Below are 26,487 nucleotides of genomic sequence, written 5' to 3'. Positions count from 1 at the left end.
TTTGTGTCCAGGCCGTTTATAGGAGACTGTGTTTTTCATTGTTGAATGAGCAGAGATAATTGGACTGGTTACAAGTGACAGCATTACAGATGAACTTTTCTGAGGTGTTAGCAAATGTGTGACCACTGAAACACAGTAGTTGAAATGCAGCTGCAGATAGAAAAACTCTGCATGTGAAAATGTAATCATGAAGCTTCCCTTATACATATTTCTTCTACAGAGTCAGCCTCGCTCCAGTACAGGTTTCTGTTTTGTGAACGTTAGCTTGCTCTTGGGATACAGAATTGCCTTGACATTTCCAAGAATCCGAAAGGATAAGCTAGTAAGCTTCTCCAGGTAGACTTCGGAATACACAGGAGGCTGTGTGGATGCAAGCATACTGCTTCCAAGGGAGTGCAAATGTGGGACTAGGCTGAGAGAGAATTGCTTAAGACTTGTCAGCTGAGAGGATTTGATCTGAAAGTCAGAAGAGAAAATGTCTGTGGAACTGTGAGGTGCGATTTTCACACATCTGACCATAATTGTAGTTTCAACTTGAAATTTAGTAAAAAAGAAAACATGATAAAAATATTCATAATTAAAATAAAAAGGGAGTTATGAGATAAAACAGCCCACATTACAAAATGTGAACATTGTGGTTGAAGATTGTTTTCGTAATATGAATATAGATTTTGTTACCTAGATACAGCCATTGATAGGGATTGTTTTTTTCTTTCTGTGTGAAAAGTACATGGCTGATGTTTCAGCCTTTTGCATGAAGATGAAATGTAAAGGTGTGGGATTTTCAGAAGGCTCGTAAGCCGCTTAGGCACACAAGGTCCCCTGGAACTCTGTCCCTGACTGACTTAGCTGTGCTCAGCTGTGCTCAGTTTGTAATTTTGCTTATTGTTTTCCATGGAGAAAGTGTCACCTCCCTAAGTAGTCAGCCAAAACGGTTTTCAGCAGAGGGCCAGCAAGCACAGACAAGTGCTCCCACAACACTCTCCAAGGCAATTCTTAGAGTAGCACTCACAGATGAAGAATTAAAACCTGGAGTATTGCCCTAAAACCTGACACCCAAGAAGGTGAAATGCCAATCTGAAAGTGAACATGGCAGTTAAGGTATCTTTTTGTCTGTGTCATGGGCAGACATGGCTGGTTTATGCATACATATGTGGGCCTGGTTCACAGAGAAGATGTGTAGATGCTCCATAGAGATCTTAAACAGTTTCATATCAGTGTGCTATACAAGCACTTTCTGCTTTAATAAAGCACACACCAAAGTCTGTAAGTAGACCCGGAAAGTACGGCAAATCTGGTAAAGTTCATCAAAGGTCTTTTCCAACCTAAATAATCCTATGAATATTTATGTCTTCTGTATCAGGTGAAATATAAAATCTGTATCAGGTAAAATATATAATGAAGTGGTTGAAAACTGTTTTGAAACTTGAAACCAGTTTCAATCTGGCATACTTAATATCTAAATTGTAGTGAGTCTGAGTATGTTTATATCTTTGTAAGAGGAAAGCATTTTATATCAGATTCTCAGCTGATACAGATTGGAATTGCAAGGGGAGTTCTGCTGCTCTGCACCAGCTGAGAATATGGCCATAATTTCATAAATGCAAGACCACCTTTCTTTTTTTATATGTCCTTTTCTTCCTTAAATAAGAGTGCTGTTGATCAAAAGCACCCCACTCTTTTATCCTTCATGAAAGTTTTTTAATGGGAGGCAGAGTATGCAAGAAAAGTACTGAAGAATGTGTTTGTATCTTTTCTTTTGCCTCCCAGTTAGTTTGATCCGTGAATTTGAATGCACTTTGTTTGTGTCACCACTTAGTTGGTTACACCTTCTCACTGCTGCCAGTTAGTCAATTTTTCCTGCTCTCGGTGCAGGGTTTTCATACAGTGAGACAGGAAAGATGAAAAACAAATGTAACTGCAAACAGAAATTAGCAGAGGTGTCCCAGACAATTGAAATAGTTGAAATTGCTATTAACTTTAAAAAAAAAAAAAAAAAAAAAAAAAAAGTATGGTGGCTTTTTTCCTTTGGATCAATTTTTTTTGTTCATACTTGTAAATATTATTTGCTATTTATTGGAAAATGTTTCGAAGCATCACAATCCACATTTTGTCTCCTCTTCTTGTGCACAATAACTTTTTAGTATATAAGTGTTCCCAGGATGAGTGTTTAACAAAATATTACTCTGCATCTGTAACACTGCTGCTGTTTAACCCTAAATAATTAAGGCCTTATCTTGCAGTGATTTACTCCTGCAATTATTTACCTTTTACTGACATGTGGAGTTCTGATGAACTTTGTGTCTGTATTTTCCTCCCACACGCAACTGCTTTGATTTCAGGAATATAATGATGCCTTCAGGACATCAGTAAGATAATGCCTGGGAAGAGTTTCGTGCACAGAATTACACTAAGAGTGGGCATGAGCCTCAAGGTACTTAACAGGACTTTCAGATGTTATCTTCAGAATTAACTCTATAAGTCCATAACACAGATAATACATGAGAGGTGCCCAAGGGGGCTTACAGAATGTGAGTGTAAGGACATGCTGGAGAGGGCTGGGACAGCACTTAGAAGCTAGTTTTCCTGCAGAATGCACTTGAGAAGCCAGGAGGGATTTGCTTCACCTTGCCTAACTTGGGCTAGTTTTAAAGAGGAAAACATCCAGGCAAAGCTGTTCTCCTGATGGCAGTCACAAACTACCTGCTATCTCACCCCAAGACATGCCCATCTTCTTTATCTCTAGAATTGAGTAACTAGATAAAGGCAGATGCAAACCAGATGAGAGGAATTCTACTGTAGGCAATTAGTGAGCAAAATCCTGAAGTTTTAAGGAAGACAGTTGATCTGACAGATCAGTCTGATGGTTAAAGCACCTCCATATGTAGAAAGATATGATGTACAGCCTGATGTTTTACCCTGAAAAGCTAAGCATCCTCAAATGGATGTGTAAAATTAGCAGTTATGTTTTGACATGAATTTCTCTTATATCTAAAATGAAGCCAAATCAACCTTCCCCTCATAATGCTATTGTAAACATAAATGCTTTGGGAGTTCATAAAAAAGTCAAGGCTGCAATGATGAGCAATCGTGAAGAGCCTGTAGAAAACATTAGTGCATTAGTTTTCAGAGCAGGATTTGGGCCGTAAGCTGTAAATGAGAGAGAGAATCACATGCTAAAGGGAAAACAAAACAGGTTTTGATTGAGAACCGTCCATCCCTCCTTTGCAGTAAGAGAGAATGGTTCTGTGGGCAAATTAGTTTGTGATTTTTGTGATTAAAAGACTGTCTTGTCATGAAGACACAAACTGAAGTCTTCTCAGGCAACCTGAATTCTGGAATTTCCTGATTTTTCTCTTTACCTTGGCAACTTCAATCATGTTCCCTTACTGTGGGAGTATGTAAGTGTTATTCATATCTGAAAGCAGTTTCACTTTTTATTTCTTCTTAAAAAATGGGTACTCAGATCATTGTTTTTTCCAGTCACAGAAGCTTTTTCTTAAAATACCTTTTAAAATTTGTTTGCAAGCTTCCTCTTTCCTGTTTAGAAAACTCTTCTTTTTCCCCTTTTCTGCCTTTAATAAATAGTTGCTTTTTCCTCCTCTTCTTCTTCCTGCATTGTTACTGCACACCATTTGCCCAGGTCTTCAGTAGCACTGATCTAATGGTAAAATTTTATTTGCAAAATAAAAGCAGTGAAGCATTTGTTTTGAAAACAAAGTCTTAGGCAAAAACTCCCAAAAGCGTAATCTTGGCAAACTAGGTACAGTGTGCAAGATAAAAGACATGTATAATTAAAAAAGGTAAATGCCCTGTTCATGGAAAGGGAGTTTAGTGGCTCTTTCTCTGTTTGCAAGTCTATCTTGGTTATCTCTTCCTCTCCATGAAGACTTTCTACTTTGTTCCTCCTGCATGGTAGCGAGCCATTTGAGATGTCCTGCATGCCTGCAAGTGCATGGCTGTTACAAAACTGGCAAGTGTGCAACTGTGCTCAGAAACAGGAGGAACCTGGTTCCTAATTCCAATAAAGTGCCTGACTCAGTACATGTTTGGGAGTCTCTTTCCACCTGTGAGTGTCAGTCCAGCTGAAAAATTGGATGAACAAGCACAGTGCTGGAAAAACCAATGCTGTATGTGAAGTCCTACCTGTCAAAAGCCAGTGAAAATTATTGAAGCGGTGGCAAGGATGGTTATTAAGAATAATGAAGAGTCAAAGTTTTAAGCTGCTTTTTTCATCTTGAAGAGACTTTTACCACTATTAACATCTCTACTCTCAAAAGGCCTAGTATCGACTCTGCTAACCATATTTTGAGGATGGGAACATCATAATTAGGATAATCATGGGACCTGAAATTTTCATTACAGTCTGAGCTGGACTGACTCAAACACATTGTGAATGGGGGGGAATTAAATGTGAACAAGCAGGACGCTATCTGTGAAAAACTAAGTAAGTATATGAAGAAGCGAGGGGCTCTTTTGCATACAAATCCCAGTTCTTCAAATAGATTAGCAAACAGCATCTTCCCTCAGTTGTGATGAGCCAGTGGGCATTTATTCTGTTGATCTGATACTCAGAGCTCTATTTAATCAGGCAGAGCTGCTCTTCCTCTCAGGTTTTCTTAGACCATTTCAGTTCAGCTCAGTGGAATTAACTTCATCACAAAATCATTTTGTGTTTTTCTTATCAGACTCCCAGTTCCAAACTGTTATTAGTATGTACACAATATTGCAGCACCTCTGCTTTCTTATTAATGCTTCCAGTACCTCGAGGCCTTCACTCTGTGTTGTAGAGTCTCTAAAATCTCTGGTATTCTGCTTTCCATATTGTTTGTATATGTGTTTTTAGAAGGTAAGATCAAAATGTATACTAGGATAGGAGTTTTGTATGCCAGAACTTTCAACCCCTAGGCATCCTTATCTAAAGTTTAGTCCTCTGGTAGGGCCAGCTTAGATCTCATGCTTTGCTAAAGACCTATCTGAACCTGATTCTTGAAGTGGTTGAGTCCTCTTCACTTCCAGAACACTACTGTGACTGGTATTAATATCAGCTATATGAAAAAAATCATCTTTTATGTGCTCCGAATTATCTGGGTACACAAGCTTGGTCATGCTAAGCCTTTTCTACAGTCGTAATTATCACTGAGAAATCATCCCTGGTTTAAGATGCCGCAGCATCATGATGTTTCCAGATGTTCATTTGGGTTTCATTTTGGTGAGACCTTGTGAAAAGATATGGTTCTACCCAAAGCAAGCAGTATTTGCTTCGTGACAGCTGTACTTTTAAAAGTCTTGAAATCCCATAAAGAATCCCTCTTACCTGCAGTAGTTATGGATCAGTCTTTGACTGTTCAACCCAGGAGTTCTGTTTCTGCAGATAAGACAAAGAAACGGGAGATGTGGTCCTGGTGAGGATGTGCTGCCTAGCAGCCTTATTACTCAATCTCTCTCCTAGGAGTGCGTATCAGCTTCTTTTTTCTTTTCTTCTTTTTTTTTTTTTTTTTTCTTTTTCCTAGTAGTTTTTGTTTGTTTGTTTTGCTCTTGTTTTGTTTGTGGAATTGGGAGTTGGGGTTTTTTTGTTTGTTTGTTTGGGGGTATTTGCGGGAGGGAGGGTGCAGGGGAGGTGCTGGTTTTTGGGTTTTTCTCCCCCACTTCTCAGGGTTTCTGGTTGAGATGATAGGAGAACACACCTTGTACAGCTCCCTGCTTCTTGTAGTGTCCCAATGTAAGCAGGAAGTGGCTTGTTCCTTTAGTGCTCAGGGTCTGCCTGTAAATTGGCTGAATAGAGAAAGACTCACCCAGTCTGCCAGTGATGGGAGATGCTAACATCATGAGAATATCCATGTTCTAAATATTAGTTCACAGTAAGATTGGGAGGTGCTAAGATTTATTGTGGTATATGTGAGACAAGTCTTGTGCCTCCTGCTATATCTCTCAGTGGAATGTGACCTTGTTATGTCTACACCACCAGCAGGTCTACCAGCAAGTCCTTCGTTCATCAGCAGAATGAAGGCAGAGAGTAGGTCTGGAGGGAAGTTTAATCATCTCTTCCTTGCCTTGATCATCTAAATTTCTCCTCCTTAATGAGACAGGGTAGCAGAATTGTGTGTTTGGTGTCACACCAAGTCTCTGGACCCTTGGTAAGGAAGAGTTTTGTGTTAAGGAAGAAGATCCTGCACCCCAAGATGTGCAAGAATACTGATGCCCTAACACTGCAGCTTCACCATGAGGCAAAGTTGCTCCAGGGCAGTTTTCAGTTCTGCAAAGCAATGAAGTCCTCACAAGGAGGGGACAGGATGTCCTTTGTCCCTTTCTTCAGACTTCCTGAATTTGCTGTCACCTCATCCAGAAGGTCAGATATCACCACAGATCTTAGTAGTAACTTTGATAGCATCTTCGTAGTGTAAGGTGCACATTAGATCATTCTTCATTATTTTTGACTGGTTCCTTTCATCCTGATGGAATGCCTGTGCCAAGATGGAAACGTGTGTTTGGGATGAGAATGCTGATGTCCAGTTTTCTGTCTCCCCTCCACGTTAGCAGTTCATATCCTGGCATCATCAGCCAGATTCTGTCCCTCTCTGTGTTGCTTCAGGGCATACACACCCAGAACTAAGTGCCTGGTCCTGCCCTACTGCGCTGCTATTTGGAGAGAAAGCAGGCACCTCTGTACTGCTGGGTAATGCCAGTTCTTACACCAACCATCCTGTTTTGGAGGAGCATACGAGACAGTGACTTCCTTTTTCCTCTGGGCTTTTATTCTGCCACAGTGCTATATGAGGAATTTCACTGGCATCAACAAAGCAGACTAATGTTGTAAGACTTCTGCATATAGAGCAGCATGCCTAACCTGTGTTTTAAACATCCAGAGAGACTGTTTCTGTCTCCTCCCTAGGGAGACAATTCCACTTCCCATCTGCTTTTTATAGCTGTGCCTCTCATCCTGATATTTAACCTAAACTATCCATTCTTCTGCTGCAGATTATTGCTCTTCCCAACACTACCTTCTGTGACTGTGAGTAATTCCTGTGCTCAGTTTACTCTGTGATAGGCTGTAGTCATATGTCTGGCATTGATTCTGTTCTAGTCTGTCTTTATCTTACAGTCCTCTCATCTTCTCCTTTTTTTTCCCTCCTCATTGCTAATTTTGAATTTTTTGCCACTCTAAATCACTCATTTATGAGGGACCCAAATTGCTAAGTCATTATACGCTTTGGAAACACAGGCCAGTGCAGATGCAGACCACTTAACCTCGTCTCTGCCTCAGTTGCCTGTCACTGAAATCAAAATAAAGAGCACTTCTCAACCTTGTCAAGATGGTGAGAGGGCAGCACGCACAAATGGTTGCAAGGCACACACATATTGCTGCAATGAAGGTCATGTCAGTACGTAGCAGAGTATTCCCGTGCTGCTGGTGCCCCTGCTGTATAGCATTGCATATTATCTCTTTAGATTTACTTTGCCTTTGTGCAATAGTGAAATGAGATAATTACTAAGTGGAAGGAATAATAACTTTGTATTGTTACCATAACCACTGAGATATTATATCCTGATAGCAGCATGATTATCTTAGACACAATAGTAAGGTGATTATTAATAATGCTAAAGGACTTACTACTTAGCCTGCAATTTTTATGTCTTGTTTCTTTTATGAACCCTATCTGTTTCATCAGCCCAAAGCCTGTGTGAAGTGGGTATGTGTTGTTGCCTCATTGTTATCCATTTTTCAGTGACAGGAAAACGAAATAGGTAAAAAACCCATGAGACCCAATTTGCAAATTCAGGTACCTAAGCACTAAGGTAGTTTCACTGTTTTTTCTGCACCAGAACACCTATGGACAGGCTGATAGGTGAGCATCCAGTACCTTAGGTATTGAAAGATACGTAGTCCTATGTTTCTTTAAGATCAAGCTGTAGAGGCTTCTTCTGGCCTTGTTCTCTTTGTTATCAGAGATTGTTTCACAAATCCAGCATTTTTATGTGGAAGTTGGTATATGTACATACAAAACTAGAATTTAAGGTGAAGGTGTAAACACAGGCATTATATGCCCAGGCTCCAGACTGTCTTTGAGAGCCCAGTGTCTCATTGCATTAGATCAATCTTGAGGGACGTGATGCAGTGCATCAGGATTCCTCCTGCTCCAGAGGCAGCTTTCTGAGGTAGCTGCAACAGTTTTTGCAGAACCAGAAGTCCAAAAAGTGCTTTTTGGTGCGCTTGAGATGAGGATATGGTTTTGATTTGACAAAGCCAAAGATCACTTCTTGCACATACTCTGAGCAGCAAAATACAACTGCAGCTCTAAGGAGGAAAAAGGTTGAAAAAAAGTTGTGTGGGTTTGTTTTTTGCTTTTGGTTGGTTTGTGGGTTGGTTTTTTTTCCCCCCTAAGAAAGTGATTTTTTTCCAAGGGAAAAAATATTTTCTGTATTGTCTCTGAGAAAACTCTGAGATCAAGCGTTTGGAGCTGGCCTTTTTTAGCTCTGGAAGGAGATTTTGAAACCTTTCAGCTTAAGAAAGTTTGAGTTTGGAATCAGCGTTTTGAGGCCATCTTTCACTGCTATCTCTGAGCTGGTTTTTGGGCCGATGCAAATGGAGAACCGCCACTGACTTTAAGTTGTAAGAAAGGGTCTATTTGTCATCTGGAAAGTAAGGTAAGAGAAACTAAAGTGGAGGGCCAAGAGAGGGAATCACACAGTTAACACCGTGCCATAGCAGACCTGCAGAAAGCTGCTAGTGATATATTCTCCTGAGCTCTCAGCAACCTGTAATTGTGAATTGGCTTACAGTTAAGATATTGATGGATATCACTCAAGAAGGAAAATGAGAATGTCTAAATTTCTTTACAGTGAACCTGTACTGAACTCTCTGTGACTCTCCTCCTATTTATAACCCTGTGTGAAGTTCAAGGAAACTTGTCCTGGAGGTTTCCCATGAGAGGGAACTGTGTTTTTACCTGACTAAAGCTTTCTGGATATTTTCCCATTTTTTATTTGATGTAAGTGTGAACTTTCTCCACCCTCTGCCCCTCCTTCCTTTCTGGAGTGCTTAGAGAGGTTGATTACAGCCAGGATTGCACAAGAGATGCCAGTTGCCTACATGTTTTGCATAACTGTGCTGTGTTGATTTCAGACGGGGTGCCCCAAGTTCCCTCTGTGCCTTGCAACAGAGAGACAAGATCTCTATCTTCATTCCTGAAGCTGGAGAAATGCTTTTGAGGCCCTGCCTATTGAAACTTTGACAAAGAGTACCTGGCTGGGACCCTCCTCAACCACATGGTTACCTGTATGGGGCAAAGCACTTGCTTTCAGAAAAGCCTGGGCTTTAAGGTTGCTTCCTTCTCTTTGTCTTAAATATGAAAGAGCTGCTGTTACCTCTGTGGGAAGTGCTGTGAAGTATTAGTGGGGCAGTGTAATTCAGTAGGATTTTCAGTGTAAATTCCCTAGGATGCTGTTGCTGCTGCCCTGAGACTCGTCCTACCCAGAGAGCCAGCTACTCTGTATTCAGGATTTGGTAAGTGTGTTCCCCAAGCACATGTCCTTTCTGTCCCTTCCAGCAAGACAGGCATGAATGCTCTCACATGTTCAAAGATATTCAAGAGCTTGTGGTGAGGATCCTGAACAGAAAATTAAGGCACATTCATCTCAATGCTGGTTTTGGGGCCAGTTCAGCCTGACTTGTATCTTCAGAAGCACTGTGGTCTGCTTGATTTTGAGGCTTTGACAGTCCAAGTGTTAGCCTGTGTTTCTGTTCTTTTTGCTGGGAAATAGTCACTTCCCTACTCCAGCCTCTTTAGTTTGGAGTAGAAGTCTAGGTCAGCAGAGAGTCTCCCCTGAGCTGAACAAGACTGAGACTGTTCTGAGCTGTATATGGCACATTACCTGTCGCAGAGGTAGGCAGAGCCCAGACAATTTAAAGGCTTCAGGCTCTTTCTAGAAAATAAATCACATGCAAAGGCTACAAGGCTGAGAATCTGACAATGAGATTTTTGTATAGAAAAGCGACATGGGCCATAGACTCTCACTTGGATACCCTTCATGTGCATGCATTTTGCTCGTCTCCTTGGAGACAGAGGCTTGTCTGAGAGCAGCTAGCCTTGGCTAGGAAAGGCATGACATTTCTGGTTTGTGGGATGAAGCTGTGCTGCTGAATCTTCCAGCAACCACAGGGGTATGATTTGATACAAGCATAAGCAGTTCTGTACAAGGTTATTGAAAGAGCATCTCTCACTAATACCTCTCTGGGGACACTGTTCAAGTCCCTGGTGTGAAAGACATGTTTGAAGATCCCCAGGGAGAGCCTAGCAATCCCCAACCTTCAGATATCAGAAACATTTGTGAAATTTTTCCCTTCCTTCTTCCAAAGAGCTGAGTCAGCTGGACTGGCATGTCTGGAACTCTGTGGCACCGTGAGCAGGCAGTCTGCCAGCTGCATTACACACCGCATCCAAAGGAACACGTCACTCCCCTCTCTCTCTCCTTTTTTTTTTTTTTTCCCACCCTTTGCAATCTCCACCCTCTCCCTATTATTTTTCCTTGTTGATCCGTGTAGGTGAGTCAGAGAAACCTGCTCATCCACAACCTGTTCCTTCTTGCCAAATCCTGGAGCAGCACTCCCAGTTCTTGTTAGGTGTCAGGAATAGGTTATGAAAATAAAGGCTGATACAGGCAGCGTTGCTGGGTATAGAGCACATACTGTAAATAAAAATGAAATGCACAATGATTGTGCTTCTAATAAAGTGATGTCTTTTGTAGGAGGCACTTTATTCTGTGATTCATATATAATATTAGTTTTCTTTCAATACAATGCCAGGATGGAACAGCAAAATGATTTAAGGCATAAGTAAGAGAACATTTAGGGAGAAAAGCCATCTTAACTCCACTGAATTTTTAAACACCAGGAAAGTGAAAGATTTCTAATAGGAAAATAGGTGGTTCAAACAACATGACTGAACTTTTGATATCAATTACAGTTGTGCAAATCTGAAGAAACTCTATTGGCATGATTCCTTCAGAGTTTATGCTATTGCTGTGTTTCTAAACCCAGGAATTCAAAAACATCGTGTGTAGGTGCAGTCATATCTTAGATCATAGACACTGTCAAATAAGAAGACTGAAAGGTGATAGATTGGCTTTTCTTTAATTTACCTTATAATATTTATTTCATGAATAAAGAAGGAGCACTGAGTTTTCTCTTCAGTTAACTGCCTCCAGGAGCTGGAGTCAAAGGAGAGCCTATAGTATCATATCTGACTTAGCATCACTAACACCTGCAGTTTCACTCTATAGGATCAAGATTCAGGAGACTGCAAGTACAGTTTTGGTTGAGGTGCATGAGATTTCTGCCTTGGTCAACATGAAGTCTAGTTTGACCTGGCTGGTGTACAGTCCCTGTGATAGGAAGACGCTATTGGTGAAGAGAAGGAAAAGGGCCATTTTGTGTCAGGGAATATATACTTCATAGTGAGAGACAGTCACTTCTTAGATTGTTCAAGCCCAAGATGAGAAGACAGCAGGGTTTAGTGCCCAACCACCTTTTGCAGAGGATGAACCAAGAGTATAGACAAAAGGGACTTGTCAAAGGCATTCAAGCCATCAGTGTCACAGGTAGGAATGAACCCAGATGTCATAAACCTGTGTGCTGAGATGTAAGAAAAAAAAAAAACTTTTCTTCTCCCATGTATTCAGAAATGAGAGGTTTTACGCTGTTTCACTCTTGATTCAGACCTCTCAGAGAAAAGACCTCTTTCTAATAGCCTAGTGGAACAATCAGTATGAATTTTTGTTTGAAGTTTTATCCACCAAGGAATGCACTTAAGGACAGTCAGAGTTTCCTAAATTCCCTGGTTTTACAGGAAATCTTTTTAGAGTATTTATGGCCATTCAGAGAGCTCTGTTTTGTATTCTTCAACTTTTCTGTCTTTACTTTCAGCTTAAGTAGTTGCTTTTTCTTTTCTTCCTTCCTTCCTTTTTCTTCCTTTTGGTTTAATTCCACACCCATATTTAATTTTCTTTCACTTTGTCTGCCTCCTTTTCAGCCATGATAACAGTTTCTGAATCAGTTCAGGGCTTGTAGTGCAAAACTAATTGCACCAAAAAAAAAATCTTAAACCTCCAAATCTTTTCTCCCTCCCTTCTCATTCTGTCCACTAATCAAACCTAAACATTCCTGGGCTTTAGGAAGTGATCTGGAACTGGGTTTTTGGGTTGTGGTTGTTTGTGGTGGTGGTGGTGGGGTTGTGTGGGTTTTTTTGTTGTTTTTGGTGGTGGTGGTTTGGTTTGGTTTAAATTGCATTTAGGGAAGCCATTGAGGCTAACAGGAGTTGCTGCATTTTAATATGCAGAGAAAACTAAAGTGGCTTCACTGTCAGACATAGGCACTTGATGTAGAGGTTTGTTCTAGAACAGAGGCTGTCCAGTGTCCCAGATTCATCTCTCAGAGTTAAAGAATCCCATCACCCTTTAATTGATATCTTTATTGCTAATTTTTGTGCTAAGAATTGTTTTCGTGCAATACATCCCTGACTCTGCTTGCCAAATGCTGTGGCTAACTTTGAATGTGGGGCAGTGAAGACCACAAGTGTTGGTGATGAGCGTGGTGGGGAAAGGAGGCATCTGCCCAGCTCTGGCAGATTCATTTGCCTTGATGAAGCTGGAATATATGCTCTGGATGTTGGGAAAAGCATTTGGGAGCAGTGAGCTGGCCTAAAAAGCCTCATCCTGGAGGAGTCTTTAGCATATGAGTTTTTCTGAAGTATGCAGCACAGCTTGGCGCTATCTGCTTTAGAGAAGTCCCACCCTTATTTCAGGCTCCTCTGTAATACTGGCAGTAAATATATATGTTGTCAGGCAGAGAGCAACAGGAGGAGATGGGAAAACTGCATAGGTAAAAGGAGTCATTCAGCTCTTTTTCTGTTTGACCTCATTTGACATCTGTGTAAGACACGACAAAACCACATGCTTGAACAGCATATATGTGTGAGGGTAATACAAAGGCATGGGCTGCACTGCTTCTTGAGCAGTAAAGCAAGTAGGAATAAAAATTCTCGTGTCCCGAAGGAGCCCATTAGTTTCATAGCCTGACCTGGTTTTGGAAGCAAGGTCCCCTTCACTGCTGGCCTTGATCAAAATAAGTGAAAACTCCTAACTTCAGTGGTTTGGAAAAGAAGAGGACCTGTCAATATTATTCCTCCCATGTTGCTATTATCTTCCTGACAGCTTGATGTTAATAGTCTGTTTCCAAAACTTTGTTTCTGACAGTGACAAGAAAAGGGAAAACTTACATACGTAAAGGGAAATTGGAGCATGTTCTTCCTATCTCCTAATATGAGGCAGAAAATTGAAAGGTGTCAGGTGCTAAAAGAAATACGTTTTCTTGTGCAGGCGCATGTAAGTGGATCAGTGGAATTCACTTCCACGGGATGAGAAGAAATGAGCTCGAGTTAAGGGCATATTCAGTGGTTTTACACAGAATAAAACTATGTCATGCTATAGTGAAAGTTAAACCTCATGTATTCTGTCTCCCTTTGTTTATGTAGTATAAACTAACTGGTAACGCTCTGCTTGCTTCTAATAACTCATAGATTCTGTTGGCTTCATAATGGTACATGTCTTCAGCAAGATGTGCAGGAGGGCTGCACTTGCAATCAATATAAACTATAAGCAGCTGATATAAATTGACTTCAGGATATTCCTTCCATTGATACTGCCTACAAATCTGGCCCAACATCTACACTTTTTTTACGCAGGAAAGCACTTCTCAAGGGAGTGTTTGTCCAGCAGCATTCCTGATCTGCACCGAGGTACCCACACCCTGCACTGCTCTGTGTGTGAGCTGTTCCTCTGCCGGCAGTTGGTCTCTCCTGATCTCTGCTTGCGATGACGTGTGGATCTCGAGTCACCTCCTTAAATTCCTGCTAAGCTGTGGCACTGATGGGGAGCAGACAGGACAGGGCAGAGAAGAATAGCAGATCTACCTAAATTGTTTTCATTTTTCCTACTGGCTCCACTGCTGGAGCAGTATTAAAATGAAGTGAAGCCAACAAGCACATTTGGGAAGGTTTGTCATGTGAATCAATTAATGCTCTGCTTACTAAGTCAGCTTTAATATAATGTTAAAGGTCTGAAGGGAAGTGGAAAGTACAGAGCTGGTACGTACAATTGAGGTTCAACCTCTGTCTTAAGCCAGTTCCCACCCACATCCAGATACATTGGAAGCATTGCAGGGAGGAGCCTCCTTTCCAATGTCACCTCTCATGTTCATTCCAGGGCCTCTCCCCTTTTAAAGGTAAGCTGCCGTAAACCTGGCTGTCTTTAAGCAATTTTGAAGCTAGCCAGGTTGTACAATACCCAGCTATTTTGTGAACTTCCTGGTTCATGTTAATTTATCTCACCACCAAAGTGCTATTTAAAGAGTCCCATTTTTAATAGTATTTAACTATTTCAGACTCCATGTAAAATTCCTGGGAATCCCACCAGTGGCAGGAGGGCCTGGAGGACTGAGAAATGTTGGTAGGGGACGAGGACAGTGTACCTGACTCAGTGGCTTCACTGTGCAAGTGCAGAACATTAGTACTTTAAATTCTCAAATATGTATAAGGGGTAATCTGAAAGCAATATTGCCATTACTGTAAACTAAAAAGTCAGTGTCAGCTGCCTTTTGCCAGCTTGGAAGCTTTTATGTTGAAGGAAATAAAGGTAAGCTGAGAGAAATATATGAAGAGAGCTTCTGTATGGTGTAGTGTATGTTTTCTGGGGCCATGGAACTAAAGCAAGTAATCATTAATTTAATCATTTGCAGAACTAATTACAACATTAGTGTCCTTATCTGTTTGATTTAGTATGTCATTTATTTGCATGGTTTAATACAGGTACATTTTCCTTCATTTTTCACATGTATATAAGTACAGTGTACAAACCTGAACTGTTTGCTTTCTGTGCTGCAAAAGACAAATGAGGTGCAAGATTCTTGTTTTTCTAATGATTTACTGGATGCTGAGAGATTGTGGCAAGAGTCCTGCAAGTATCTGGACAGTTGGGGAGATTTCAGTAATTCTGTGACTGTGCCAATGAAACAGGAGTTGGTTGGTTGGTTTGTTTGTTTGTTTGTTAAACTTCTGGCACAAAATTGCCACCTACTTATTTATAACCCTTGTGGCAGATTGGAACATTGTTTTATCTGTAAAATCCAGCAGATTGGTTAATAAATAAACACAATCTGATGAATCAGATTAAATAGCAGAGCCACCAGTAGCTGCAAGACAAATTGTAATAAGCTACTAAAGTCATAAAAGGCTGCAGACAGAACCACCTCGAAGGTACAAATAAGGACCTCAAACTCTTAGCTCTCACACACAAGCGCTAATGACTACTGATTTACACCAGACTGTGGCCTGTGGTTTCATATGTACAGATGCTTGAAAGTTTGTCCTACCAGTGTGTTTCCTTATTTTCCACATGTGCATGTTTTTGTGATCTGTTCTAGGCCAAATGCAGCAGGGGTGAAGTCTTTGGCGTTTACATATAATCTTTTCAATCCTACTTGCTGCAAAAGATCAAGGGAGGACAGAACACTAGTGCAGTATTTCACTGCTAGCTGCTTATTTTACAATACCGTAAACAACTGGCAGGTAGATGCAGGTGTCAAGCTGCTGAATTGTGCCCGGGAGATATTTATAGGAAAGGCAGGTATGCCTAGAAGACAAAGGGTGTGTAGGTGCAATGTTTTGCCATCGTTTGGCTGTGTGCTGATGTACCGCAAGTATGTGGTGGTGTTTCTCTGCTAGCTGGTCTACTCTAATAGCACGTGGTTGTTGTCAGCAGAAATAACTATCAACTGCTGCTGTGCAGAAAGCCAGGATAAGTGATTTTTCATTTTATGAGAGGCTCACCAAGTGTTGTACAGTCATATCTATAGGCAAGTATTACAGGCGTGAAAAGTGGGCCAACAGGTAGGCCAGTGCAATTGCAAGGTCCTGCATCTGTATTTAGTGTATTGATTGATGAGAAGCTCAACATGAGCGGGCAGTGCACTCATGCAGCCCAGAAGGCAAATCGTATCCTAGGCTGCATCAAGAGAAGTGATTCTTCCCCTTTACTTTGCTCTTCTGAGACCACCCCCTCGAACACTGTGTCCAGTTCTGGTGTCCCCATCATAAGAAGGACATGGAGCTGTTCAAGTGAATACAGAGGAGGGCCACAAAGATGATCCAAGGAATGGAACACCTCTGCTATGAGGATAAGCTGAGGGAGTTGGGGCTGTTCAGCCTAGAGAAGAGAAGACTCTGGAGGGACCTTATAGCTGTCTCTCCATGCCTGAAGGGAGCCTACAAGAAGGCTAGAGAGGGACTTTTCATTAAGAATGTCTAGCAGTAGGACTAGGGGGAATGACTAGGGGTATAGTTGAGAGCTGTCCCTGCCCATGGCTGGGAGGCTGGAGTAGATGGTCTCTAAGGTTGCTTCCAACCTGAGCCATTCTATGAAGATTAAGAAATTTTTTTCATAATGTGATTAGAGATTTAATTCTTTCTGAAAATCAGACTGCTTTGAGACATCACAGGCTGGGCACTCAGCAGTGGGGGTACTTCACACAGCATGTCACCAGCCTGTGTGTTTGTGTTCTCTAGCAGCCTGGAGCCTTATTTTAGATGTTTACTTGTTGTGACTTCTTCATGCAGGTTGTCTTGGACAATCTCAGATTGGCTGTGGGACTTGCTGTTATTTCTAAATTCCAATATATACTGACGTGTGTGTGTAATCTCCCAGGAATAAAAAAAAAAGGCAACAAAGCAAAGATCCCCCATGAATTTCAATGAACACATTTACAGTCATTAAGCACAGCAGCGAGATACAGCATCAGAGTGGGAGGCAGCTTCTTTTGCAAAGCTACGTGCTGCTTAGAGCCAGCATGGGCTTAGGTCTCGCTTTAATTTTTTTGTGTGATTAATTTGTTCAGGGGGCTGTTATTCATGTAAATATTTTTGTGTGTGAAGCTTTGAGCTAGGCAGTTCTAGAAAAGCCAAAGTGTGCTCTTTAATTACAGTAGCAACCTGGGGGGACCGTGTGTCTCGTCTCTACAGCCTCAGCCCTCCTGCCGAAACCTCAGGGCTTCCTTGTCTCTCCCTGGCTCTCACAATTGCTTCCTTAGCTTGGGGAAGCTGGAGGTGGGAAGGAGCACAGCTGCTATTTTAGCCACCTTTTTGTAACTATGGCACACTACCTTTTATTGTCCTGTGTGATGTTAAATGTCACCAAGCTCAGGGGCATTTTGCATGTCCCTGGACTGACCGTTTCATGGCCAGAAATGACACCATGCCTGCAAATTGCCTCACATGCGTTGTTTTTTTTTTCTTTCTCATTTGATTTTCTTATTCCTGCTTGATCCTCTACACTGTGCCATCCTAAATATCTCCTCCTGCTCTTTAATGTTCGCTCCCATATCTAATAAAATCACAGTGTATTATTAAGACCTTAATTTCTCAGTAGAGATACAGGCCCTATTTTTCTGTGCCTACCTCCTTGTGTGAGTCTCACCAAATTAGCCTCTCTGCATCCCACAAAGTGCATAAATTCATTTACATGCTGTGAAGAAGGGAATTATTACCTTAATCATACCTATGAATAATTGAAGCACAGGAAATCAGAATAACTTGCTTGCAGTCACAAAATCTGTAGCGTAACTAAGAGTTGAACCCTACACTCCCTAGTCCCGACCCTGCACCGTAACTGTATTTCTTAACTTGCTGTTAAAACTGATCTTACTATGATAAGTCCTGTTCAAAGCAAAGAGATGCTTTGTGGTAGGCACCGTGTAACTGCCTCTCCCAGGCAGCTTCAAATTTGGGGAAGAAATAACAAATTAATACTAGTAATAAGCATGAGAGACAATTCTGAAGCCTCACTGATAGGTGTAAGTATCAGCCCAAAAGAATATTTTTATTTCTTTGCTGCTGCTTGAGAAAACCTTCAATGGGAGAGTACTGGGGTTTCCCCCTACTCTGGGGTGCAAGGGGTCAAGCGGGAGTTCAGATTTTACAGAACTAAGTCACGCTCAATGCTCTACTATCAGACTTTCTTGGACCAAAAGTAGCTACCTCAGGTGGTCACACAGTTCTGAAATTTTGGCTAGCTTCCATTCCAAGACCCTGGTAGGGCAATAATGAAAATATAGTAGAGTTCTGGTACAAAGCTCAGTGCAAGTCTCTAGTCCTTGGCTTGGGCTGATGTATGTCCCATGGGTGTAGTAGTGCCCTTTCCTGTATGTGCTGATCATGTCAGTGGTTGAGCTGTCACAGTGACCTGGGATGTGGGTTGGTGGACAGGCAGAAGGTCTGCTCTGTACTATTGCAGAGAAGGATGTGGTACTTGAAGCAGGGAAACATAGGGGAGTAATTAATCTTGACTGCTGAAACTGGTGTATGCTTTGTCAGTAGTCCTAATGGAGGGAGGGTTTTAGCTCCAAGAAGTGTATCATTGCTCTTAACTTGTTCTGTAAGTCTTTCTCATGTTATGTGCTTATGGCAAGGGATCTGGGACGCCTTCTTACTTCCCTTTGACTTACTTTATATTCTGCTATGCACTCCCCTCTCTTTTGAGAACAAAATGCTGCGTGAATGCCTTGCGGGCTCTTTCTCCTCACTGACCTTTTTTTTTTTTTTCTGCTTTTTTATGGCTTTAAAGAAGTTTCCCTAGGCCCAACTCTGCTTTCTGTCTTGAATATTGACCTTAGAGTTACACCATCTCATTGTCGCTGCACACAGACTTCTTGGCTATCAAAGTTCACCCACAGGACTCAAAGTATTCCTAACTCGGAAACACCTTGCCTTTTGTGTCATCTTCTTCCCCCTCTTCCCTCCAGTTTCAAAAGCAAACTCTGAATTTCAACAAGTGGTTTACCTGTTTCATGGTAAAAAATATACTTCAAATTGAAATGTGTTTTTCACTGTGACTGTCATAATATTTTCCATTTGAGGCTGAGACTCCACTGTGGGGTTTTTGTGCCACATTGTCATCTGCACGAATCTGAGCTTAAATGCATGGAAATTCTGACATTTCAGGAAGAAACAGAAATTGTTTTTTGACGTTCACCAAGTTAGCTAGTTCATAGGTGTGGCCACTGGGTTTTGCCCAGTGCCCTGGCCTTTCCCAGTTCAACAAGTGATTGAAGATTTCTCAAGATTTTGCGCTTGTTTGTATTTGCTGTATTGTGTCATTTCTTTGATAATGAGTGATGGTAATTTTTTTAATCATATTTCTTACCCTGAAAAGGTGATAAAGGAAGAATTACCTCAAACTAGGGTTTTCCAAACTGACTTTGCTTAGGCACTGCTACCATCGGCAGTGGTTGTTACACACAATGTCAACTGTGGCGTCTGTGTACGATGCTATACAGTGAAAACCTCAGAGAAGCAGCTTCATACCAGGCATGCTGAACCAAACTTTGAGTGGCTTCACAGTGTAAATAGTTCCAAGGTGGAAAGAGCTGCCTTTAGTAGGGGCTTGGAGAGGTTTGTAGTAGACACTGTTGAACACTTTACCTTCAAGTCAATGGCCTATAGACCAAGACTGCTTGTGCCCAGTAGTGCAAGCCACATGTTTTGGGGGCAAATTTTGGCTGTTAATATTTACCTATTATATTTGTCAAGACAGTCTTCAGCCTTTGTCAGTCATTCATTTTCATACAGTGGTTTATTACATGGAGCAAAATATGCTGTTGGGGAGGTCACCAGAACTGAGTTCTCTAGTACACTTTCACAGCTTTCTGTTAGGTAATGGAAAAATGTACCTGCTGCAACGTTCACTTCCACAAATATATATATCTATATATATATATATATTCGCAAATATTTATATATATATGTATTTGCCATTACTTACTTTGAGAATAAAAGTGGAAATTTGCAGTTATTTCAATGGCTTGACATTTGTCACAATGACAGGGTTTCTAAAATTGAGACCATAATTGCTACCCCTTACCAAACTGCTTGTGACACAAACTGCTACCAGAACTGATTCTGTTGTGGTCTGACCTGATCAATTGTGCTGCAACTCAAGTCACAGTCATTTTGTGTGATTTTATAGTATAATTGAGATTTTTCATGTATGTGGCTGTGATGTGATTGCATCCATAGAGCAAAGGGAACAGAATTTGAAAATGAACCCAAGGGAGTTTTCTTCAATCCTGCTCAACTGGAGCTCATAAAGTTTGTTCTTCATGGTTGTCTCTGAGTAGCTTCCAGTTGCATATTAAGCAACATGACTAACATTTGTCACATGCTGTTTATTCTCTTATCTTCTCCCCAGAGAAAGGAGTGTGTGTGCTGGAGTCTCTCTTTCCTTGGGGATGTTCCTCAAATCCCATATTGCCTGTAGAAATTATGCCTTTAACATTAGCTTTTATGTTTTCTGTGAACCATGAAATTTGAAGGAATTTGGATATCTGCCTATCCTAGATACCATTCGAAAAGTTTAGCCTTGTTGTGTGTGAATAGTTTCTGAAATGCTTGCAGTGCAGGGAGCAACCAATTAAAGTGGCGTGTTACAAACTTCAGTTTGTTGAACTGATTTGTTTGTACTGTGAGCTTGTAATAGAATATGTTTCTCTGTGCTAAATGGTAGTGTATTAATTAATTGTAGCTACCTTTTGAATAGCCAAAAGCAATCATCCCTTTCCCTTCAGTCATAAAGTTTATCTAAGTTACTTGATAGCCAAACTGGGTGGGCTAGGTCATCCCTGCTTCAGATTCATTGACTTGATCCCTCCAATTGCATTGGATTTATTTTCTTTATTAGACACTGAGTTAGCTTCTAATAAAGTTTTCAGACTGATATTGATGCCATCTAGGTGCATGATAAAGCATTGTAATGGTGATTATTCAAGTTTTACTATCCTAGGGAGCCTAAAGGTGCTTCCAGAACGAGATGGCTGGTTTTAATGTTTAGAAGCTGAAAAGCTGAGGCTTAATCCAGATCATTCTCCTCAGGGAATGATAATAAGCTTCACATTTTGCTTCCACTGAGATTTCCAGTACCAGCAACAGTGCTAGCTAGTACCAGCTAGTAAGCAAAATGAAATAAAGACCGCAGCAACTGTTTGGTTTAAGATGCAATACTTCTCTAAATAAGTCCTCTATTTCTAAATAATTTATGCATGGGGGATGGGGGGGGAAGTCCACAGTTTGGATGCCTACTTTAGAGCAGCTTCTTCCCCCCCCTCCCCTGCTTGGACAACCTGGTTGTGTCAATAAACTGCACATGCAAACAAACTTTTACAGAAACTTTCTGCAAGCTTGTTCATTTCATCAAATCCTTTATTTTCTGAGTCAAAGCCTTCTGAAACTTTCACCAGCTCAGATACTGAAGGCTCAGAGGTTTTTTATCTTCCATCATGTGGGTCATGTGAAGCACATGTTGTACTAGTCTTGCAGAGGCCCTAGAGAACTTCCCTGACTCAGTCTCTCAGGTTTGGGGCTTCAGCCCAAATGCAAGGAGCCTGCTGCTCAGCTTCTCATTGGCTACAGGTGTCCTCCCCACGGTTTTCGCTGCATTTTCCCATCCCAGTGGTGACGGTTCATTTTGGCTGCAGTTAGTGCAGCTTGGGTTTCATTAAGTAAATGACTGTGAAATGGTTCCAATATTGGGACAAACTTAATAGAAACATGTATATTATCCAGCAGAGGATGTTCTCAATTTCTTTGGCTAGAAAGTCAAATTCTTACCTAAGATTTTCAAAACTCTGGAAGAAGTTTGACCTTCCCTATCCATCAGCCAGCTCTGAAACTCACAGCCGATGGTATTTTACTTGCAATGCTGACTTAATAGCTCTTTAGTTATTAAAGAATCAATGTTCATGTTCCTCAAATTTAAATTATATTAAAAGCCTTTATTAACACAGCTTGGCAAAATATGCTCCTGGCTAGCTTTCTGGCCTTGGGTTAGGCCATTCTTGTGGTTTCTTAATGACATGCTACAAAAAGGAAATACTTTATGAGAATCCGGTGCCAGGTTTTGCACGTTTTAAGAGGCATTTGCCATTTGTTCATAGTACTATTGAGTGAAACAAAACAAAAAGTGAAGTTGTCTTGCCTTCTTCTGGCTTGATTTTCATTGTATGTGGCCATTTATAGTTTTAAGATATGTATTTATATTACATGTATCTTAATATTATTTCGAGTCTGCAAATTACTGGTGGCAGCTCCATTCTGGCCTGTAACAGTGCGGTTACCAAAGTTATTTCCTGTTGTCTGTTTATTTTCCAACCTTCCCTTAGTAATTTCGGCAAAGTTTTCTGAGTGAAAGAATGACTCCTCTGGACCACGTAATGGGTTTCCCCACAGCTGGGAGCCAAATTAGGCTACTGGGGCAGCTTGTTTCTTTGAAGGCAATTGTTCATACTGTGGGCAAAATGTCTCAGAAGTTTCTTTCCCATGAGACTTGGTGACACTCAGGCAGTACTGGGGTGTGATTCAGCTGATTGGTTTGGTTTTCCCTCTTGTCATCTGTTTATTTGCTTTGCAACCAACAAGTCTACCTCATTTTCCTCCTGCTGATAACCATGCATTTGTGTGAAAAACGAATGGGATAAAGTCTCTGGCAGGTGGGAACGGGTGTGCATGGTGCAAAAATGGGGCTGGGGAAAAGGTCAAGTACTTACATAAACTTTCTTGGGTTTCGTTCCATCAGAAGAGTTGCTTGTTGCGAAGGTGTGATTTTTGATAGTAAACGTGAGTTGCCATGAATTTGACCTAATGCTCTTGTTGTTTCTGCAGTGGGGAAGCCTCACAAGTGCAACTACTGTGGCCGGAGCTACAAGCAGCGCAGTTCACTGGAGGAGCACAAGGAACGCTGCCACAACTATCTGCAGAATGTCAGTATGGAGGCTGCTGGGCAGGTCATGAGTCACCATGGTGGGTAGAAACTGCCTTTTGAGGTCTCCTGGACTTGGAGCATCTCTTGCGGGTTTTTGCCCATCTACTTTTCTTCCTTTCAGCTTTGCAATGCTTCCTTCTTATAGATTGCATATACTCGGATAGGCAGGGGGAGAACAGACAGGCTAAAATTCTCTGTCCAATTTGACAGCATGGGTTTTGTTGATTTAGTTTTTTATTTCACTTAGTATTTAATGTTTTAGCATGTATAACTATGCAGCCATGAAAACAAAGCAATGTCACCTCTGCAAAGTTGCCCAAAAAGTAACTGAGCCATGTTTAGAAAACAAAAAGTATAATTCCCCTTCCCCTTTCTTTCTGACAGGGCCTGATAATTATAAGAGATAAGGATGATGGAGGTATTCAGAAATCATTACTTCTCCCTGTAATATTGTCATAGAGTCCCAAAAAAGGGGGAGGAATAGATAAAAAAATCTCCATAGCAGAATGGAATTCAGCAGTGTTGATGAAAGTAATTATAAGCGGGAAAAAAATAATGTTTATATGCATTTACATGTGTTCATATTAATATGTTCACTAACACTGCATGTGTTAATATACATAAAGACTGAAGATTGCCAAAAAGCTTGTCGAAAGCAGGAAACGTCAAAGTCTTTGAATTTGTTTTCAAAAATTTCTGCAGCTATTAGTATGGATAACGAGCATAATGTCTCAGTCTGTAGGGTGGTAGACTTATCTGTAGCACTAAATACTAAATGGTAGCTGTTCAGAACTGCTATAACTTCATTCAAAATTACTATTTCAGAAACTCTTCTAAAACTGAACGTGTTTTAACTTTTTAAAATTGTCTTCAAATGATGGGTACTCGAAGTATTTAAAATTTCTTTCTGATCAGAAAACAAAAATTATGCCTTGTCCATTTTGATTAAAAATTGCCAGATACCTAGGGATACTCAAAAGTTAGATTGCAGGGAAATGAATAAATGGAAAGAGGTGAAATACCATTTCCTCTTTTGTGTGCTTGGGTTTTTTTCCCCTTCCATTTTGCTTTTTATTCTTGAGTAGAGTCATATGGCTTCATTTGGAAATTAATTATGTAGAAGTTCTAAAAGGTCATTTCTAAAAACCTAAAAAGACAAACTGAAATAAAACGTCTTCAGCATTTCTAATTTGGGCCAATTTTTTGGTGAAAACAAATTCCTCCCCCCCCCCCAAAAAAAAAAAAAAAAACCGTGAAGAATGCTTTTCTATGAACAATTTAATCCTAAGAAGCCATTCTAAACATATTTAAGATGTATTTCCAAAGTATTCATACAGCTCTATTAAGTAATTACAATCTTGGTAGACAGCCTGGAGATTAAGTCAACCTTTAAAATGTAATGGGTGACATTAATGTTTTTAAAGTTAGTGATTGTCTGCTTTAGGCCTCACTTGATGCTTGTAAAAGTCAGTGAAAAGACTGGTTTCAAGGTTTTGCTATTCACAGGTACCTATTGTGTGCTCGGTGTGTTAGTTGGAGCGCTTAGTTCATAGTAGGAGTTTAACAACTGACTGCATTCCCAACAAAAGGCAGGCTCTTCCCTACAAGGCTGTGCTCATCTTATTAACCAGTGGGCTGATACAGTTATGACAACTAGGATGTTTTATGAGGTTGTGCTGTGGAGGACCTTCCCAAATTGCACTCAGGTTCTGGCTTTATTATTTGGTTGTTTATTAAAATTGTGTTTACTCTTGTTAATAGATTACTTCTGAGGAAATCTATAGCTTTTTTTCAGCTGCTTAATGCTAAGACAAGAAGAGTAGGTCCTTAACCTTGTCTACCCAAAGAAGTTGGAATGATTGACCTTGCATTGATTTTTCCTACCAACTGAAGTTAAGCCAGTGCAAACCCCATGTGAATAGTTCTCTTATTTACAGCCTGACTGACTTTGCTTGGGCTTAAAATAGAAATGTTCACACAACCACTTCACCTTTCTCAACAAAATTAGCTTAAAACAGCACTTTGAATTCAACTAGTGCCTCTTTCTCCTCTGGGCAAATATGTCTAGATCTCCCCTGGTGAACATTTAAGGAGGTATTTGATCCACTATCTTAATTTAGCCATCTAGGAAGGGCACAGCAAAAAGGTATGGTGACAGGGAGCTCCAAATTCAGCTGGGACCAGTAATAAATCTCACCCTGCATCCCAGAATCACTCCCACTCATGAAGTGGAAGTACAGGGTCATGAGCACCAACCTGTAGCGAAGTCCTTTCTCCTGAGACTATAAAGACACCAGGGATGAGCATACAAGTGATTTACTCTGCTTAAAGTTAAGTCTTAGTCTAACACTGAAAAATGTATTGGTATCCTTTTCTCTCTTGCCACATTGCACATGGAAAGGACATTCCTGAGCATGAGTGCATGCATGCTTTGAACAGTTTGATCATTGGTATATTTTGCATCACACTGGGTTTAAATTTTCCTGACTATCTCTCCAAATACTTTAAAAGTATTTTGTTCTTGTGGAATTTTGAAGCCTCTGAACACATTTTGGTCATCACTTCACCGTTATGCACAGAATGGGTAGAGATGGTGATTTTTCTTAGCCCTAAAGATCCTGCTTTAAGGACACAAATGGCTGTGCTGCATCTCAACCAATACAGCCAGTGTTTAGCATTGGTCTAAATTATTTCTGCAGAGATGAATTGTTCCAGAAAACTGGAGGCAGCCCCTATAAAGTCTGAATCTTTTCAAAGATTGTGCTCAAGTTGATCAGTTATAGACATGTTACTGGCATATATACTTGGGTGCTTTCACATTGCCCTTTAACTTCGATGATCTTGGTCCTGCTGATGTCTAGGTCACCTGACTAAGTCCACAAGAGGAAGCAAGAGGAGAGGTTAGGGATAGAAGGGCTAGTTTTGGGACGTGGATAGGAATGTACAAATCTCCAGGTCTCTCTCTATCCCCTTGCAGGGTGCCAGTTGCTTGCTGAGCTGACATTCATTGTGGCTAGGTCCTGTTCCCTGCTCAGCTCCACAGCTGCTGCAAGAGCTCCCGTGTCTTTGTTGTTGGCAGACTTAGCTCAGTAGTGCAGGCCCCAGAGGCAGAAATCAGTCTGTGGTCTCCTAGCTAACAGTGTGTTGGGGTGGCAAAAGTGACAGTCTCTAAGTGCCAAGAACATGACCTTTGCTGGAACAAATGCACAAATGTTGAAGGCTAGCTATGGTTTACACCCAGTTATATGATGTTCTCCATCTCCACAAAGCAAAAACTCCAGGGAAATTCTTAAAGCTGAGTAGAGAAGGATACTCTTTTTTTCAGGAGGAGAAAGAAGCATAGCCCTAGGCTGTGTGAGTCTCAAAGGCCAGCTCTGCATAAAACACACAATGGCTTTGTGTCCTTCCCTCTTACACAGTTGCTTAAAACATTGTTAAAATGCTGGTCCCCCAGGAGACTTCACACCAGGGTCCATGGGAATATTTCCTGTCATTTCTCTGTGCACACACTTCTTTTAAATACCAATATTGTGGGTTTAGGAAAGGAAATTGAGGTTGATGGAGTAATGCTAATTTATGCCAGCTGAGACTCAGCCCAGTGTCTGTTGTCTGCACACAAAAAGTATTTAT

General features: G+C 40.9%; 1 protein-coding gene across 7 annotated transcripts in view; it reads left to right on the top strand.

The window, feature by feature from the left end:
• Positions 1-26,487, top strand: part of IKZF2 (IKAROS family zinc finger 2) — a 119,160-nt gene that overhangs the window by 74,745 nt on the left and 17,928 nt on the right. For all 7 annotated transcript variants that reach the window (XM_068137997.1, XM_068137994.1, XM_068137999.1 and 4 more), the window contains one exon: positions 22,758-22,895. In XM_068137997.1, coding sequence (XP_067994098.1) covers positions 22,758-22,895 — 138 coding nt within the window. The remainder of the gene's footprint in view (positions 1-22,757; positions 22,896-26,487) is intronic.

Source organism: Melanerpes formicivorus, unplaced genomic scaffold, assembly GCF_026170545.1.
Source record: "Melanerpes formicivorus ecotype bairdi unplaced genomic scaffold, bMelFor1.0.p_v2 SCAF_5, whole genome shotgun sequence".
NCBI classification, from domain to species: domain Eukaryota; kingdom Metazoa; phylum Chordata; class Aves; order Piciformes; family Picidae; genus Melanerpes; species Melanerpes formicivorus.
The sequence above is the reverse complement of the archived record's forward strand: the minus strand, read 5'-3'. Positions and strand labels throughout refer to the sequence as shown.